This window comes from Thalassophryne amazonica, chromosome 4, assembly GCF_902500255.1.
Source record: "Thalassophryne amazonica chromosome 4, fThaAma1.1, whole genome shotgun sequence".
Lineage (NCBI taxonomy): Eukaryota > Metazoa > Chordata > Actinopteri > Batrachoidiformes > Batrachoididae > Thalassophryne > Thalassophryne amazonica.
The window spans coordinates 65917904-65937987 of record NC_047106.1 but is presented as its reverse complement, the minus strand read 5'-3'; the positions used below and the strand labels follow the sequence as shown (position 1 = coordinate 65937987).

Here is a 20084-nt window from a genome sequence, read left to right as displayed (position 1 = left end):
AAAAAGACGCTGCGGAGCGGCACCATGACGAAGAGGTGCGATCAGAGGAACTGTGAAATACTGGTCAGTTACTATTAATAATTTCTTATGTGTCCAACCTCGTAGGTTGATCGTTAAACTGGTGGTTGGCTCTCACTGCGGTATTGTATCACTTCCTGTTCCGGAGCACAGTGGTGTTTTTCTGTATCTGTTAGCTGTTTAATCTGCGCAGTTAGATTGATCTAGTTATCTAGATTACGATTTGTTTCCCAGTGTAATCTTTACGTGCCTTAACTAAAGCACTCCTTCTGCTGAATCACCTCTAAATTATTTACACATTATTCACTTTGCGTGTTTTTAGGAATCCGCTAGCTTAGCGTAGCTACTAGCTCTTAGCCGATTTAGCATGGCGGCTTCTCCTGTCTCTCCCGCACTTTTCTGCTCTGGGTGTGAAATGTTTAGTTATTCCTCGGCCTCCTTTAGCAGTAACGGTACTTGTAATAAGTGTAGCTTATTCGTAGCTTTGGAGGCCAGGCTGGGCGAATTGGAGACTCGGCTCCGCACCGTGGAAAATTCTACAGCTAGCCAGGCCCCTGTAGTCGGTGCGGACCAAGGTAGCTTAGCCGCCGTTAGTTACCCCCTGGCAGATCCTGAGCAGCCGGGAAAGCAGGCCGACTGGGTGACTGTGAGGAGGAAGCGTAGCCCTAAACAGAAGCCCCGTGTACACCGCCAACCCGTTCACATCTCTAACCGTTTTTCCCCACTCGACGACACACCCGCCGAGGAACAAACTCTGGTTATTGGCGACTCTGTTTTGAGAAATGTGAAGTTAGCGACACCAGCAACCATAGTCAATTGTCTTCCGGGGGCCAGAGCAGGCGACATTGAAGGAAATTTGAAACTGCTGGCTAAGGCTAAGCGTAAATTTGGTAAGATTGTAATTCACGTCGCCAGTAATGACACCCGGTTACGCCAATCGGAGGTCACTAAAATTAACATTAAATCGGTGTGTAACTTTGCAAAAACAATGTCGGACTCTGTAGTTTTCTCTGGGCCCCTCCCCAATCGGACCGGGAGTGACATGTTTAGCCGCATGTTCTCCTTGAATTGCTGGCTGTCTGAGTGGTGTCCAAAAAATGAGGTGGGCTTCATAGATAATTGGCAAAGCTTCTGGGGAAAACCTGGTCTTGTTAGGAGAGACGGCATCCATCCCACTTTGGATGGAGCAGCTCTCATTTCTAGAAATCTGGCCAATTTTCTTAAATCCTCCAAACCGTGACTATCCAGGGTTGGGACCAGGAAGCAGAGTTGTAGTCTTACACACCTCTCTGCAGCTTCTCTCCCCCTGCCATCCCCTCATTACCCCATCCCCGTAGAGACGGTGCCTGCTCCCAGACTACCAATAACCAGCAAAAATCTATTTAAGCATAAAAATTCAAAAAGAAAAAATAATATAGCACCTTCAACTGCACCACAGACTAAAACAGTTAAATGTGGTCTATTAAACATTAGGTCTCTCTCTTCTAAGTCCCTGTTGGTAAATGATATAATAATTGATCAACATATTGATTTATTCTGCCTAACAGAAACCTGGTTACAGCAGGATGAATATGTTAGTTTAAATGAGTCAACACCCCCGAGTCACACTAACTGTCAGAATGCTCGTAGCACGGGCCGGGGCGGAGGATTAGCAGCAATCTTCCATTCCAGCTTATTAGTTAATCAAAAACCCAGACAGAGCTTTAATTCATTTGAAAGCTTGTCTCTTAGTCTTGTCCATCCAAATTGGAAGTCCCAAAAACCAGTTTTATTTGTTATTATCTATCGTCCACCTGGTCGTTACTGTGAGTTTCTCTGTGAATTTTCAGACCTTTTGTCTGACTTAGTGCTTAGCTCAGATAAGATAATTATAGTGGGCGATTTTAACATCCACACAGATGCTGAGAATGACAGCCTCAACACTGCATTTAATCTATTATTAGACTCTATTGGCTTTGCTCAAAAAGTAAATGAGTCCACCCACCACTTTAATCATATCTTAGATCTTGTTCTGACTTATGGTATGGAAATAGAACACTTAACAGTATTCCCTGAAAACTCCCTTCTGTCTGATCATTTCTTAATAACATTTACATTTACTCTGATGGACTACCCAGCAGTAGGGAATAAGTTTCATTACACTAGAAGTCTTTCAGAAAGCGCTGTAACTAGGTTTAAGGATATGATTCCTTCTTTATGTTCTCTAATGCCATATAACAACACAGTGCAGAGTAGCTACCTAAACTCTGTAAGGGAGATAGAGTATCTCGTCAATAGTTTTACATCCTCATTGAAGACAACTTTGGATGCTGTAGCTCCTCTGAAAAAGAGAGCTATAAATCAGAAGTGTCTGACTCCGTGGTATAACTCACAAACTCGTAGCTTAAAGCAGATAACCCGTAAGTTGGAGAGGAAATGGCGTCTCACTAATTTAGAAGATCTTCACTTAGCCTGGAAAAAGAGTCTGTTGCTCTATAAAAAAGCCCTCCGTAAAGCTAGGACATCTTTCTACTCATCACTAATGAAGAAAATAAGAACAACCCCAGGTTTCTTTTCAGCACTGTAGCCAGGCTGACAAAGAGTCAGAGCTCTATTGAGCTGAGTATTCCATTAACTTTAACTAGTAATGACTTCATGACTTTCTTTGCTAACAAAATTTTAACTATTAGAGAAAAAATTACTCATAACCATCCCAAAGACGTATCGTTATCTTTGGCTGCTTTCAGTGATGCCGGTATTTGGTTAGACTCTTTCTCTCCGATTGTTCTGAGTTATTTTCATTAGTTACTTCATCCAAACCATCAACATGTTTATTAGACCCAATTCCTACCAGGCTGCTCAAGGAAGCCCTACCATTATTTAATGCTTCGATCTTAAATATGATCAATCTATCTTTGTTAGTTGGCTATGTACCACAGGCTTTTAAGGTGGCAGTAATTAAACCATTACTTAAAAAGCCATCACTTGACCCAGCTATCTTAGCTAATTATAGGCCAATCTCCAACCTTCCTTTTCTCTCAAAAATTCTTGAAAGGGTAGTTGTAAAACAGCTAACTGATCATCTGCAGAGGAATGGTCTATTTGAAGAGTTTCAGTCAGGTTTTAGAATTCATCATAGTACAGAAACAGCATTAGTGAAGGTTACAAATGATCTTCTTATGGCCTCGGACAGTGGACTCATCTCTGTGCTTGTTCTGTTAGACCTCAGTGCTGCTTTTGATACTGTTGACCATAAAATTTTATTACAGAGATTAGAGCATGCCATAGGTATTAAAGGCACTGCGCTGCGGTGGTTTGAATCATATTTGTCTAATAGATTACAATTTGTTCATGTAAATGGGGAATCTTCTTCACAGACTAAAGTTAATTATGGAGTTCCACAAGGTTCTGTGCTAGGACCAATTTTATTCACTTTATATATGCTTCCCTTAGGCAGTATTATTAGACGGTATTGCTTAAATTTTCATTGTTACGCAGATGATACCCAGCTTTATCTATCCATGAAGCCAGAGGACACACACCAATTAGCTAAACTGCAGGATTGTCTTACAGACATAAAGACATGGATGACCTCTAATTTCCTGCTTTTAAACTCAGATAAAACTGAAGTTATTGTACTTGGCCCCACAAATCTTAGAAACATGGTGTCTAACCAGATCCTTACTCTGGATGGCATTACCCTGACCTCTAGTAATGCTGTGAGAAATCTTGGAGTCATTTTTGATCAGGATATGTCATTCAAAGCGCATATTAAACAAATATGTAGGACTGCTTTTTTGCATTTACGCAATATCTCTAAAATCAGAAAGGTCTTGTCTCAGAGTGATGCTGAAAAACTAATTCATGCATTTATTTCCTCTAGGCTGGACTATTGTAATTCATTATTATCAGGTTGTCCTAAAAGTTCCCTAAAAAGCCTTCAGTTAATTCAAAATGCTGCAGCTAGAGTACTGACGGGGACTAGATGGAGAGAGCATATCTCACCCATATTGGCCTCTCTTCATTGGCTTCCTGTTAATTCTAGAATAGAATTTAAAATTCTTCTTCTTACTTATAAGGTTTTGAATAATCAGGTCCCATCTTATCTTAGGGACCTCGTAGTACCATATCACCCCAATAGAGCGCTTCGCTCTCAGACTGCAGGCTTACTTGTAGTTCCTAGGGTTTGTAAGAGTAGAATGGGAGGCAGAGCCTTCAGCTTTCAGGCTCCTCTCCTGTGGAACCAGCTCCCAATTCAGATCAGGGAGACAGACACCCTCTCTACTTTTAAGATTAGGCTTAAAACTTTCCTTTTTGCTAAAGCTTATAGTTAGGGCTGGATCAGGTGACCCTGAACCATCCCTTAGTTATGCTGCTATAGACGTAGACTGCTGGGGGGTTCCCATGATGCACTGTTTCTTTCTCTTTTTGCTCTGTATGCACCACTCTGCATTTAATCATTAGTGATCGATCTCTGCTCCCCTCCACAGCATGTCTTTTTCCTGGTTCTCTCCCTCAGCCCCAACCAGTCCCAGCAGAAGACTGCCCCTCCCTGAGCCTGGTTCTGCTGGAGGTTTCTTCCTGTTAAAAGGGAGTTTTTCCTTCCCACTGTAGCCAAGTGCTTGCTCACAGGGGGTCGTTTTGACCGTTGGGGTTTTACATAATTATTGTATGGCCTTGCCTTACAATATAAAGCGCCTTGGGGCAACTGTTTGTTGTGATTTGGCGCTATATTAAAAAAAAATTGATTGATTGATTAAAATTAAATTTGTTAGTTCTAAAAGCAATCATAATTATTTATAGGAAAACGTTCTATTTTATTTCTCAAACAAATGTTTGGGCCTGAAAACAGGTTTTGATCTTTGGTTTCATTCTATAATACTGGACTTACTATTTTTCTACTAAGGTTTGAACTTTGAGAGTGTTTACACAGGAGAGAAAAGTGAGAAAATGTGTGTAGTGAGGAGTTTTACAGCCTTAAAACATCTATAATTATTGTAAAAAAAATAACGCTGACTACTTCGCGGAATTCACCTATCGCGGGCTATTTTTAGAACGTAACTCCCGCGATAAACGAGGGACCACTGTATATTCTATTTTACTCATTAACATGCATTATTTGTATACTGATTATTGTAATTCCTGTGATGCACAAAACACACCCATGATTAATTAAGAGATGAAATGCAATCCCTTTGTACTCTGCACTTTACTTTGCACTTAAATTACATGCTGCATATACAGATAATTGGAGTTGGATATGTCCCAAATGTGTTATTTGTTTTAGAGCACACACTGTAGACTGTAAAAACAGGACCCATTATGTGCATGTTTTTTACAGTGTAAGCAATAACCAAGTGGGACCTCAGTCCCCTACTAATGCTTAAGGAGTGCTTCTCCATTTTGTTGTGTACTGTCCACATGTCAGGATTCCTTTCAAATGTGTAAATATCAAGAAGTGGGTTGAAAACACAGCATGATGGGCAATATCTACTTAACAAATAAAATGTTGAATGAAGTGAAGCACTGCCTTTTACTCTTGTTGCCTATAGTGTGGTGAATAAAGTGGCATTCATTTGGAAGACAGCATCTAACATCATTGGCAGAGAATAAACAGCAAATCCTGGCACCCTCAGTTGATGTGTCCTAGAACCGCCATTGATAGATGGATGACTGGACAATGTGCATGATGTAAACAGATGGAAAAGCAAATGCAGTCAAAATGTACTTGCATGAAATGAGTCCTTACCACACGCGGATTCTCTCCGCACCACAAAAAAATTGTCCATCTCAAACAGTGATTTCAGATTCAATTGTGACAATCTTGTACAAAGGACTACAACAATACCTGGATCAAAAGTTCAGATTTGTTGAACTGTAGCTGTACACAAATTAATATTGAGTAAAGATAATATATATGTCAGAAGTTCCAGAATTGTGCAACAAATTAGTCTACTTTCAAGATTTAAAAAAGCACGTTAGATTAGATTAGATTAGATAAAATTTTATTAATCTCTTGGGAAGACTCCCTCAGGGAAATTGAGGTGCGTATGGAAATGTTGCTTTCAGATGCAGCTGTCTATAGTTGTAATAATAGTCCAAAATACACACATCTATTGTAGTCGATTTTTCCTGCAAAACTTTATTTCATGCTGTAGTTTTACAGTGTTTATGTTCAAATTCATTATGATTAAACCAAGTCGTGGCATAAACCTCTGTATGTGCTAATAAGCATCATCAACTATAAGAATTAAGGAATGCAAATATCTGTGGGATGAACTGATTCCACAACATGTTGGACAGAGACTGTTGTTGCATCAAATTGAGTGTCATCTGTGTTGGAACTTTTGAACTCAATTTGCTTTGGAGGCTGTAGGGACATTTTGTTGGGGGTGGAGACATATCAGGGTTTGGTTAAGGTATGGTTAAAGTCCTATTTCAATGACTGATCTGGTATTAGCACAATACGTGACTTTATCATTGCTGTTTTATCTACTCAGACCTTCAGCTTCATCTCCTATCTGTTTTTTCAACCATCCATTATTTTGTACACTAGACTGTATATGGTTGCTTTTCTGCAACATCCCTGCATGGTCTAACAATCCTACATTGTACATTTGCTGTATTTTGTTATTATGACCAAAACAGATGCTCTCCCCTCTGATTTTGATCTGCTTTGTATTTCTTCCACAATCAAAAATTGTGAGGTTTTTTTTCCCTCCTTACCACAGTTGCCAGTATGCTTGCTTATGAGGTGGCTATGGACTGGACCTTTAACCCTGGGTCCCACAGAATAATGAAGGGTTTATTCAACTATCATGGGAGAATACTGGCTTTGAGTGACTCTTAGAGGCAGCATCTTCAGTTAGCAAGGCTCATCTCTGAGTGTGGTGCTAATTTTAAGATGTTCAAAATTTAGCAACAACAGCATGGGGCAGTTTGTGTATGAGCCACTACAACAACTAAGGAGGATTTTAGAGGCATGCGTGTGGTGCTTACAAGGCTGCTAAAAGCCCATTATCCCAGCGCCTGGCAGCTACGCAGGACCTGAGAGGCTATTTTTGGAGTGGCTGCCCTCTTGCAAACACAATTCTGCCTGCTGTGTGCTCTGGATGCTGTATATGAAATAATTATTTTGTAGCGGATAATAATTATTTTCTGCCAAACCTTGGATGCTGAAAACACCTCTAATCGCTTCTGGAATCACAGAAGACCATTTCATCTGGATGCTTTTTTCCTCTCTTTTCTGCTCCATGAGGAAATAAGTGTGGGAGGGGTGGAGGGTAGGACCAAACGTGCGTTCGTGCACCGATGTTGTGCTAAATGGCACTGCGTGGCTCATATGTGGCTTAGTGTGGCTGATATGAGACATTCAAGGCTCTAATGGCCGTTCGGATGTGGCTCACTAGAGGTTGCTACGTGGCACATGCTGGGTACAGAGAGGCACATATAGAGGGGTGTAAGTAGTGGATACGTGATAGATGAAAATGTGCGTCATTCTTCGAATAATCACTACACACCCATGCATGGCTCATGATTCATGGCTTATTATTCTGTGGGACCAGTGGTGGGCGCAGATCCGCTAATCCGCTAACCGCTAATTATCAAAGTTAATGTTTTCATTATTGGATTAGCTTTCAGATAACTTTGAAAAGCATCATCGGACCAATTAGCTTCCGATAGGTTTCGGTCCAATAATTTTTAGATCACTAATATGCTTTTGCAGGTGAAGTGAATCGAACATTAACAGCTAAAAACCTTTTAAGTCTGATATCAAAGATTTCAGCGCTTACCTATTAAAGGTTTTGTAATCAAAAAAACTCTATTCTCTGTAAACAGAGAAGAGCTGGTTTCAGGAGAAACTACTCTATCCTCTGCAGTCAGCGAAGAACTAGTCACAAGATAATTGCTCTTGACACCATACCGACTCACCGGCAATATCACCCAAGTCATCCAGAGGCATACAATTTTAACTTATGTTTAAAATTTTAACATAGCTAATTTTGGACATGTTATTTAAATTAACGTCACTTCTGAATTCTCAATTTGATTATAAAGTGAAAATATCAGCTATATGTTTTAGTTTTAAAGTACTGCACTAATTTTGAAGGTTTTAGTGTGGACATGCTGTGTGTAGGTGGTGCATTATGGGTAATCCCGGTACAGTCACAGCAGCAGAAATGCATTTTAGATGCTCTGATCAGGCTCCACACGGACAACAGCATTAAACTCTTTGTATACTGTGCCTAAAACTCTCATGAATATATTATCTGGGATTCTAGACATTGTTACTTGTTATTGTGTTTGTTTTAAATGTCAGAAGAAGCTCATGTTGCTTATCCAATATTTTCCTGTTTGCTCTACTGTCTCTACTGTCATCTACTGGCCATTATTATCACTTTACCGAGGCATTGCTAGGCCGGTATTGTAGATTTACGTTGATGCTATCTGGCTATACCCGCCCACTGTGCATAAATAAATGACGTCATAGCGCGCGTGCAGCCCAAGACCTGTTCGCAGAGGAAAACATAACAGGCAAGAAATGTGTGTGTTGGTCCCAATGTGGATATTCTGGATGATTTTCTCATGGATCGTACGACAATTTCATTGTCGTACGATCCATGAAATGGCCTCGTCTAACTCGGGCGAATATCTGTCATTTTGGGTGACTGGCCATGAACGTCGGGCCTGTGAAAATGCATACCGCCTTCCAAAAGCATATTATTGTATTAGTAGTGTTCATGGTAGTATTTGCCTTAAGTATTGAGATGTAATAATTATCAGAATATTTTCAGAACGTAACATCGAACACAACCAAGATGTTTATGTTTGTTTTGTCGACTACGAGAAGGCATTCGATCGGGTGGACTGGACGAAACTGATGGCCGTTTTGAAAGACCTGGGAGCAGATTGGAGGGAGAGGAGATTGATCAAAGCCCTTTACATGGGACAGACGGCAACAGTGCGAACTGACCAGGGGATGGCTGGACCATGTATCATCGGAAGAGGACTGCGACAGGGCTGCCTACTGTCTCCGCTGCTTTTTAACATCTTTGCAGAGACAATGATGAAGGAGGCTATGGAAGGATTGGAAGAAGGAGTGAAGATGGGAGGACACTTGATCCAAGCTGTGAGATTTGCAGACGATCAGGCAATGATAGCGAACACAGCAAAAGGACTTCAGACAATCATGACAAAGCTAAATGAGGTGGTAGAGCAATACAGAATGAGAATAAACAAGACCAAGACAAAGGTAATGAAGATTGGGAAAGGTGAATATGAGCAGTTGCAGATCAACATCGATGGCCAGGTACTAGAACAAGTCCAACAATTCAAATATCTTGGAAGCCTGCTCACAGATGATGGACGTAGCGAAAAAGAAGTGAGGAAAAGAATTGCTATGGCAAAAGACGCGTTCAACAAACATCAAGCGCTACTCACTGGAAAGACCAACCAAAACCTGAAGAAGAGACTAATCAAGACTTTAGTTTGGAGTGTACTCCTTTATGGCTCAGAAACCTGGACATTGAAGAAAGAGGACATGAAGAGACTAGAGAGCTGCGAGATGTGGTTTTGGAGGAGGATGGAAAAGATCAGCTGGAGAGAGCATGTGAGAAATGAACAACTACTGAGGAGAGTTGGAGAAAAGAGAAGCCTAAAAGTTACAATCTGGAAGAGGAAAGCGCGATGGATTGGGCACATCATGAGATCAGAAGGAATGTTAAGAACAGTGCTGGAGATGGAAAGAGAGGGAGAGGAAGGAAGAGGTTGGCAATGCTGGACAACATACAAGAAGGGCGTGGCTATCACATCATAAAGGAGATGGCGATGGATCGAGAGAGATGGTGTGCAGTTGTGCATGCTGGACCTGCCCAAGAGCTGGACCTGCCCAAGAGCAGACCACCTAAGAAAGAGCAATTGAGATGTTATTTGAGTTGGGGCTACATATACTCAACAAAAATATAAACGCAACACTTTTGGTTTTGCTCCCATTTTGTTTGAGATGAACTCAAAGATCTAAAACTTTTTCCACATACACAATATCACCATTTCCCTCAAATATTGTTCAAAAACCAGTCTAAATCTGTGATAGTGAGCACTTCTCCTTTGCTGAGATAATCCATCCCACCTCACAGGTGTGCCACTCTGAAATGTGCAGTTTTGTTTTATTGGGGGGGGATACCAGTCAGTATCTGGTGTGACCACCATTTGCCTCATGCAGTGCAACACATCTCCTTCGCATAGAGTTGAAGAGAACACCTCTCCAACGTGCCAAACGCCAACGAAGGTGAGCATTTGCCCACTCAAGTCGGTTACAACAACGAACTGGAGTCAGGTCGAGACCCCGATGAGGACGACGAGCATGCAGACGAGCTTCCCTGAGCGGTTTTCTGACAGTTTGTGCAGAATTCTTTGGTTTATGCAAACCGATTGTTTCAGCAGCTGTCTGAGTGGCTGGTCTCAGACGATCTTGGAGGTGAACATGCTGGATGTGGAGGTCCTGGGCTGGTGTGGTTACACGTGGTCTGCGGTTATGAGGCTGGTTGGATGTACTGCCAAATTCTCTGAAAGGCTTCTTGAGACGGCTTATGGTAGAGACATGAACGTTCAATACACGAGCAACAGCTCTGGTTGTCATTCCTGCTGTCAGCATGCCAATTGCACGCTCCCTCAAATCTTGCGACATCTGTGGCATTGTGCTGTGTGATAAAACTGCACCTTTCAGAGTGGCCTTTTATTGTGGGCAGTCTAAGGCACACCTGTGCACTAATCATGGTGTCTAATCAGCATCTTGGTATGGCACACCTGTGAGGTGGGATGGATTATCTCAGCAAAGGAGAAGTGCTCACTATCACAGATTTAGACTGGTTTGTGAACAATATTTGAGGGAAATGGTGATATTGTGTATGTGGAAAAAGTTTTAGATCTTTGAGTTCATCTCATACAAAATGGGAGCAAAACCAAAAGTGTTGCGTTTATATTTTTGTTGAGTGTATATTTATGAGATGGAAATCCTGCTCAAAATTAAATTGAGCTCATCCAGTTAGTCTTTTTTTTTTTAGTGTAGCCGTAGGTGTGTGAAAATGTTTGTCTCATCCTGTCCAGGGTGTACCCTGCCTCACGCCCTATGAATGCTTCAGCCCCCCCATGACCCTTAGTTGGCATAAATCTGAAGACTGAAAATGAATAATTAAACTAAATTCAGTTTATCATCAGATGCCCTCCTGGAGCAACTTCACAGTACATGGAGAATGGGCATCAGGGGACTTGAACTGGGAACCTTCTGCTCAGCAAACAAGCACACTAACTGCTTAACCAACCTCTCCCCAATTTGATCAAAGCCAATATGCATCAAATTTATGTCACTGTATTATCACATTTAAATAAAATAAATAAATAACTTACAAAAGATATGCCTCTGTCAGTAAAAACAGCATGTGAGTTTGAGCATGGAGTAGTTGTGTGTAAGGTTTAAAGAGGTGTACTCATCATAATGTTGGCTCCATTCTAATAAAGCCATTTCTCTTGGGTTACTCAGTTCAGTGTGTGTCATCTTTTGTCAACTGCATATGTTTCAAAATCATGTTTATTATCTTGTGTTCTGAAGCAAAGTCAGAATTTACAAACTTAAATGAAAGAAGCTAAAGTTCTGAATTACTCACAAACAAACCAGATCTGCATTTTGTTTGACACATTTTGTTTGCTTGAAGAGTGTGCAGTTTGTTGGTTATGCACATTTCAGTGGCTAGAGCAGACAAAATCTGACATACTTCTCTGGGTGCGGGTACAACAGAATGCACCAATGGTACCCATGAGGACGATGAGGGCCACAAATGCTCCAACGGCTATACCGATGATTACCGCCATGGGGAGAGATTCTAAAAAAAACAACAAACAGACATGACCTGATACAGCAGCTTATGACACACCTCAATTGTGCAATAAATTTCAATTTAACAGGAAAGTACAACACATTGCACAAGCATGCAGGAAAGACCAACATTTTGTAGTAGGCACAAACATGCATCAAATTTGGGGTCCATCTGCAGCACAGAGGAACTAAGAAATGCATTATTGTATCAATTTTCCATAAAGCCCCAAGAATTACCCCATAAGAAACTACAATGGGACACAGAGGGTGTAAACCTCTGCCAATACTTGATGTTTTTTTTTTTTTGGAAAAAAAAAGTTTTTAAAGTTGAAAAAAAAAATCCTAGATCTACCCTTTTATTAGGATCCACTTCAGAATTAATTTTTTATATCATTTAGAAATATTAGGGCCCCTTCACACATAGTAAGAATGTGGTCAAATTGCGCATGAAGTGCGCGTGAAGCAGGAATCATATGCAATACATGCAAAATCGTAGCTGCCTTCTATGCCTCCTACACCTGTTGCTACAACAATTTGCGCACACCAGCAGCTGAAGACAGAGTGTGTGCTGTGAGAGCCCATCGAACCCTCTCAGGGCAGGTGTCGGCCAGATTACAGCTGACACACACGAACATCTAACACCGCTCATCTGGCACTTAAAAAATGTGTGGCCATTCACACTATTAGCACAACAACAGTCAGCAGACAGTCACTGTCGAGCTGGATGTGAAATTTGTCTAAGTGCCACCACGAGTGTGGCTTTGCAAACAGGCACAGTGACACGTTGATGTGTGCGCTAAACTGACAGGAGGTGTCTGCACTGACAGAAGTGGCTGTGGAGATCTGTGGTTCTGAACACCACGGCTGGGGAACACGTACCCTGTTTGGACAAGCATGAACTAACAACTGTCCAATGTGACGCGCATGTGTCTACTTGCTGTCCTCCCGTGGACGTACAACCCCAATTCCAATGAAGTTGGGATGTTGTGTGAAATGTAAATAAAAACAGAATACGATTTGCAAATCCTCTTCAACCTATATTCAGTTGAATACACCACAAAGACACAATATTTAATGTGTAAACTGATAGCCTTTTTTGTGCAAATATCTGCTCATTTTGAAATGGATGCCTGTAACACATTTCTATAAAGCTGGGGCAGGGGCAACAAAAGACTGGGAAAGTTGATGAATGCTCAAAGAACACCTGTTTACAACATTCCACACGTGAACAGGTTAACTGGAAACAGGTGAGTGTCATCCCCAAAAGGCTCAGCCATTCACTAGCAAAGATGGGGTGAGGATCACCACTGTGTGAACAACTGAGTGAAAAAAAATAGTCCAAGAGTTTAAGAACAATGTTTCTCAATGTTCAGATGCAAGGAATTTAGGGATTCATCATCTACAGTTCATAATATATATATTCAGAAGATTCAGAGAATCTGGAGAACTTTCTACACGTAAGCAGCAAGGCCAAAAAGCATCATTGAATGCCCGTGACCTTTGATCCTTCAGGCAGCACTGCATTAAAAACCAACACTGTGTAAAGGATCTTACCGCGTGGGCTCAGGAACACATCAGAAAACCATTGTCAGTTCACACAGTTCGTCGCTACATCAAATCAAATCAGTTTTATTTATATAGCGCCAATCACAACAAACAGCTGCCCCAAGGCGCTTTATATTGTAAGGCAAGGCCATAAAATAATTACAGAAAAACATCAAAGGTCAGAACGACCCCCTGTGAGCAAGCACTTGGCGACAGTGGGAAGGAAAAACTCCCTTTTAACAGGAAGAAACCTCCAGCAGAACCAGGCTCAGGGAGGGGCAGTCTTCTGCTGGGACTGGTTGGGGCTGAGGGAGAGAACCAGGAAAAAGACATGCTGTGGAGGAGAGAAGAGATCAATCACTAATGATTAAATGCAGAGTGGTGCATACAGAGCAAAAAGAGAAAGAAACACTCAGTGCATCATGGGAACCCCCCAGCAGTCTAAGTCTATAGCAGCATAACTAAGGGATGGTTCAGGGTCACCTGATCCAGCCCTAACTATAAGCTTTAGCAAAAAGGAAAGTTTTAAGCCTAATCTTAAAGTAGAGAGGGTGTCTGTCTCCCTGATCTGAATTGGGAGCTGGTTCCAGAGGAGAGGAGCCTGAAAGCTGAAGACTCTGCCTCCCATTCTACTCTTACAAACCCTAGGGACTACAAGTAAGCCTGCAGTCTGAGAGCGAAGCGCTCTATTGGGGTGATATGGTACTATGAGGTCCCTAAGATAAGATGGGACCTGATTATTCAAAACCTTATAAGTAAGAAGAAGAATTTTAAATTCTATTCTAGAATTAACAGGAAGCCAATGAAGAGAGGCCAATATGGGTGAGATATGCTCTCTCCTTCTAGTCCCTGTCAGTACTCTAGCTGCAGCATTTTGAATTAACTGAAGGCTTTTCGGGGACCTTTTAGGACAACCTGATAATAATGAATTACAATAGTCCAGCCTAGAGGAAATAAATGCATGAATTAGTTTTTCAGCATCACTCTGAGACAAGACCTTTCTAATTTTAGAGATATTGCGCAAATGCAAAAAAGCAGTCCTACATATTTGTTTAATATGCGCATTGAATGACATATCCTGATCAAAAATGACTCCAAGATTTCTCACAGTATTACTAGAGATCAGGGTAATGCCATCCAGAGTAAGGATCTGGTTAGACACCATGTTTCTAAGATTTGTGGGCCAAGTACAATAACTTCATTTTTATCTGAGTTTAAACGCAGGAAATTAGAGGTCATCCATGTCTTTATGTCTGTAAGACAATCCTGCAGTTTAGCTAATTGGTGTGTGTCCTCTGGCTTCATGGATAGATAAAGCTGGGTATCATCTGCGTAACAATGAAAATTTAAGCAATGCTGTCTAATAATACTGCCTAAGGGAAACATGTATAAAGTGAATAAAACTGGTCCTAGCACAGAACCTTGTGGAACTCCATAATTAACCTTAGTCTGTGAAGAAGAGTCCCCATTTACATGAACAAATTGTAATCTATTAGATAAATATGATTCAAACCACTGCAGCGCAGTGCCTTTAATACCTATGGCATGCTCTAATCTCTGTAATAAAATTTTATGGTCAACAGTATCAAAAGCAGCACTGAGGTCTAACAGAACAAGCACAGAGATGAGTCCACTGTCTGAGGCCATAAGAAGATCATTTGTAACCTTCACTAATGCTGTATCTGTACTATGATGGATTCTAAAACCTGACTGAAATTTTTCAAATAGACCATTCCTCTGCAGATGATCAGTTAACTGTTTTACAGCTACACTTTCAAGAATTTTTGAGAGAAAAGGAAGGTTGGAGATTGGCCTATAATTAGCTAAGATAGCCATTTCCTCTCCAACTGACGGGTTATCTGCTTTAAGCTGCGAGTTTGTGAGTTATACCACGGAGTCAGGCACTTCTGATTTAAGGCTCTCTTTTTCAGAGGAGCTACAGCATCCAAAGTTTTCTTCAATGAGGATGTAAAACTATTGACGAGATACTCTATCTCACTCAGAGTTTAGGTAGCTACTCTGCACTGTGTTGGTATATGGCATTAGAGAACATAAAGGAGGAATCATATCCTTAAACCTAGTTACAGCGCTTTCTGAAAGACTTCTAGTGTAATGAAACTTATTCCCCACTACTGGGTAGTCCATCAGAGTAAATGTAAATGTTATTAAGAAATGATCAGACAGAAGGGAGTTTTCAGGGAATACTGTTAAGTCTTCAATTTCCATACCATAAGTCAGAACAAGATCTAAGATATGATTAAAGTGGTGGGTGGACTCATTTACATTTTGAGCAAAGCCAACTGAGTCTAATAATAGATTAAATGCAGTGTTGAGGCTGTCATTCTCAGCATCTGTGTGGCTCATCATCATCATACATCTACAAGTGCAAGTCAAAACTCTACCATGCAAAGCGAAAGCCATCCATCAACATCATCAAGAAACCCCGCCTCCTTCTCTGGGCCCGAGTTTATTTGAAATGGATAGACACAAAGTGGAAATGTGTGCTGTGGTCTGATGAGTCCACATTTCAGATTGTTTTTGGAAATCATGGACATCATGTCTTTAGGACAAAAGAGGAAAAAGACGATCCAGATTGTTACCAGTGCAAAATTCAAAAGCCAGCATCTGTGATGTATGGGGGTTTGTTAGTGCCCATGGCATGGGCAACTTACACATCTGTGAAGGCACCATCAGTGCTGAAAGATACATCCAGGTTTTGGAGCAACACATGCTGCCATCCAAGCAACGTCTTTTTCAGGGACGTCCCTGCTTAAGGTGCGTTTACACATAAGCAAGACGCATTACGAATGTCATTTTTCTGTCATTCGTGACACATTCCTGACATTCTTAACGTGACTTAACACATCTGAATAGGTTTCTTAATAGTGCGTGTTGGTGCGTGATATTCTTGATATTCGTGGATCATGTTTTTGCCTGTCAAAAAATCTTCCATGAATGTCACACACCACCCTCATTTCGTCTCACGTCGTGGAGGTTGCAACTGAGCATGTTGATCCATCTTGATGATTAGTGATCCTTAATAGAACATGACAACTTTCGTAGTGGTTCCTGTGATGGTTCTTGGAGCCCAAACTGTCACGTGTCACTGTAACGCAGCGTCAGATTTCACTGCACGCCACAACAAATCAGTTTTCTGTCACATACACACAATTAAACCCGGCTCCACAGCGTTCAGTTTGATGCAGTATGCCGAAGAGGAACAGTGACGCAAAGTCAGCAAGTGTCATTCCACAGTTCCTGCTGAAGCTTCTCAGGACACTCCTGCAGGTGTTCCACCTGCTGTTGTAACCGATGAGCAGGAGAACGAGTCTGAGCACTCAGAGGAGCGAGAGGAGACTCACGTGCAGCCAGACACCTCTGCACCTCCTCCAGTGGTGGAGGAAGAAGTGCGCGCACAATTAAACCCTCCTGCACCGCATTCAGTTTGATTGCTGACACCAAATTGGCTAAAAGTCTCATTTCAGTGCTCCTCAGTGCGGTCCTGCAGGTGTTCCACCTGCTGCATGTGCCTGATGTTTGGGAAAACGCGCGAGACGAGAGCCGCATGAAGCCACACATCTGGCTCTGTCCGTCTCCTCCTCCTTCTCTCTGCACCACTCCATGGCACAGAGCCCAACTATGCATGTGTGGAGACAATTCACCTCGTTCACAACATGACAGAACTTAACGATGCGCTGTTATGCGCCAACAACGCGGAACATTATTCTTGATGGTGCGTAATGGTTCCTGATAATTCTCCAGCAACACATGCTATTAATCGTAACGGGTGGTAACAGGTTGCAGCATTTCCTGAGGACACCTGACGCCTCTGCCTCGAATCATCACATTCGTGATCAGCGGCCAAGAATGTGTACTTCGTGGCATTCGTGACTTGTCGTCGTTATGTGTAAATGCAGCATTATTTCAACAAGACAATGCCAAGCCACATTCTGCACGTGTTACAACAGCGTGGCTTCATAGTAAAAGAGGGCGGGTAGTAGACTGGCCTGCCTGCAGTCCAGACCTGTCACCCATTGAAAGTGTGTAGTGCATTATAAAGCACAAAATACTACAACGGTGACCCCAGACTGTTGTTCCCAAATGCTTATTGAGTGTTGTTAGAAGGAAAGGTGATGTAACACAGTGGTAAACATACCACTGTCCCAGCTTTTTTAAAATGTGTTGCAGGTATCCATTTCAAAATGAGCAAATATTTGCACAAAAACATAAAGTTTATCAGTTTGTACATTAAATATCTTGTCTTTGTGGTGTATTTAATTGAATATAGGTTGAAGAGGATTTGCAAATCATTGTATTCTGTTTTTATTTACATTTTACACAATGTCCCAACTTCATTGGAATTGGGGTTGTATGTAAAACATATATCGCTGTTGCAATGGGCTGCAGCGAGCATGCACACGCCGTGCACATTGACAGGCTACCCCAGGTGAAATGGACTGTTAGATCATAACACGCAGCGGGTGATTTGAATGTCACGTCACACACGTGAGCTCTGTTCCACATGGCGTGTTGTCTGTCCTACGGCGCGCTGTCCACGAGACGCGTGTTGGGCAGGACACACACGCGGGGCCTGCTGGACACACCACCAGCAGATGTGGAAATGTTAAGAGTGCCCTACTTCTCATTCATTTCATGACTGTACGTCTGTGACCATGGGTCATCTCCAGAGGAACAGACGGATCATACTTGTATTGTCCGCTTGATAAGAGGGATTCAATAAAATGCAGTGTTTTTATATGGTGAGTGGGTTTATTGTTTTTTAAATACGCCCATGTCCTTCTTGATATCAGGCATTTTTCTACACCTTTTACAGGACAGTGATGGTATCTCAGTGGTAAAGTTTCTGGCTGGCCATCAGAGCTTTTGGAAAGTGCAGTTTCAAATCCCATAGGTGGCATGTATTTTTTTTTTTTTATTTTCACAGCAGCTGCGCAATGTGGTTACACAAGCGGCAGCTGCTCACACTGTGTTCCCATGTGCACGAAACCGTTGCAGCATGTATTTTTTTATTTATGTTTTTTTCACAGCAGCTGCCACATCGTGCAGCTGCCCGTACTGTTATCTCGCGTGCATGAAACTGTCGCAGCAGCATTGTGCACACCTGCCCACCAGCTCGATGTTTTCATGGTTCGCTCATATGAGGTGCTCCGCCATGATTTGTACTTAGTTGTACTATGTGTGAAGGAGTCTTTAGTGATTTATTTAATATTGCAAGATTTTCATTTGCATTTTTCAACATTTGTACAGATTTTGTTTTATCAAATAAAATAAGCCACATAATCTGGATTGTTATCTGGATCCACATTATTGTACTCCATATATGCTTGTTTTATTTTTTTTTCTGTGTGTGTGTGTGTGTGTGTGTGTGTGTGTGTGTGTGTGCTTTATATCTTGCAGAATTCATGAATATGCTGAAAAAAGTCCAATTTTGCAATGCTAAAGAAACTGATCATAGTCCTGGGCCTGCCCCTTTAATGGGAGCCCTCTCCAAAAGTGAAAGGTTTGCTCCTTGGCTCATATCACACACTTCCACCAACTTTCAAGAAAATAGGTTCATTAGGTTTTGCATAATCCCGCTAATCCAGCATTGAAAACATAACCTTCTTGGTGGAGGTAATAAAACTCAACAGAATAAAACGAAATACCCACATCCAAATAATTCACTTGAAAACAACTGAACACATCAGCTGAGGTGTTCTCACTGTTTAGTAGGCTTGTTATTGCACTCTCTAATAACTTTTAATTTACACTCATTTAGGTTAATAGCAGTGTTTGGCTCAGGGCTTTTGTTTTCATGAAGGGGTGTAAAAGTGTGTGCATTAGTTTAAGTGTAATCATGCTTATGTGTGTCTCTTATGTTGTGTTTCATGAGAAACAATATAGACCTACAGGTATATACCTATCCACCAGCCATTCCAACATTAAAGTGCATGTTAATGAACACCTCAGTTTCCAGCCCACATTTATGACCTTACTTTTTAAACAAATGCAAAACAAGAAAGTCTTCCTCCTCAGCCATTAAAGCTTATTTAATGCCTTCATTGATCAATGTCACTTTCACATAAGCACCTTATAATTTATCATTTGCCATAAGTAGATAGAAAACACAGCCTCGCTTACTGGAATGGAACAAGGGTCAGGAGATAAGTAGGTATTTCTGAAGCAGTGCAGTAGGAGGTATATAGTCAATGCAATGTGTTTGCAAATCTCAAATTTAAATAGGTGTGGTGGGGAGCAGCATTACATTACTTCAATAATATTTTCCTTTAGAAATACTTTCTTGTCACATGGCATGAAGGATCAGGGTTCCAATCCATGTCCTTACCAAACCTCTCTGGATACTGAATTGTCCTTCCACAATTATAAAGAAGATAGTGACAGGAAAATAGGTAACAGACAAAAGTAAAAAATATACATGTAGCCTACATTAGGAACCCTAATTTAACCTGAATCGTAACACGAAACCCAATTTTAACCTGAACTCCTAATCCCTAACCCAAGCCTGAACCCTAACATCAGAGCTGGTTAGGATTACTTTGAAATGTAATGAGTTACTGAATACAGTACAATTGGAATCCTTTGGATTACTTGAAATCTGATTTTTTTTTTTTTTTTTAGATACTTCAACACCAATTACTGAAAATAATGC

At 41.3% G+C, this 20084-nt stretch overlaps 1 protein-coding gene across 13 annotated transcripts in view; it reads right to left on the bottom strand.

Annotated features, from left to right (window-relative positions):
• The window catches only part of kirrel3b (kirre like nephrin family adhesion molecule 3b), a 658462-nt gene that overhangs the window by 8200 nt on the left and 630178 nt on the right, over positions 1 to 20084 (bottom strand). For all 13 annotated transcript variants that reach the window (XM_034168011.1, XM_034168012.1, XM_034168013.1 and 10 more), the window contains exon 12: positions 11769 to 11876. In XM_034168011.1, coding sequence (XP_034023902.1) covers positions 11769 to 11876 — 108 coding nt within the window. The remainder of the gene's footprint in view (positions 1 to 11768; positions 11877 to 20084) is intronic.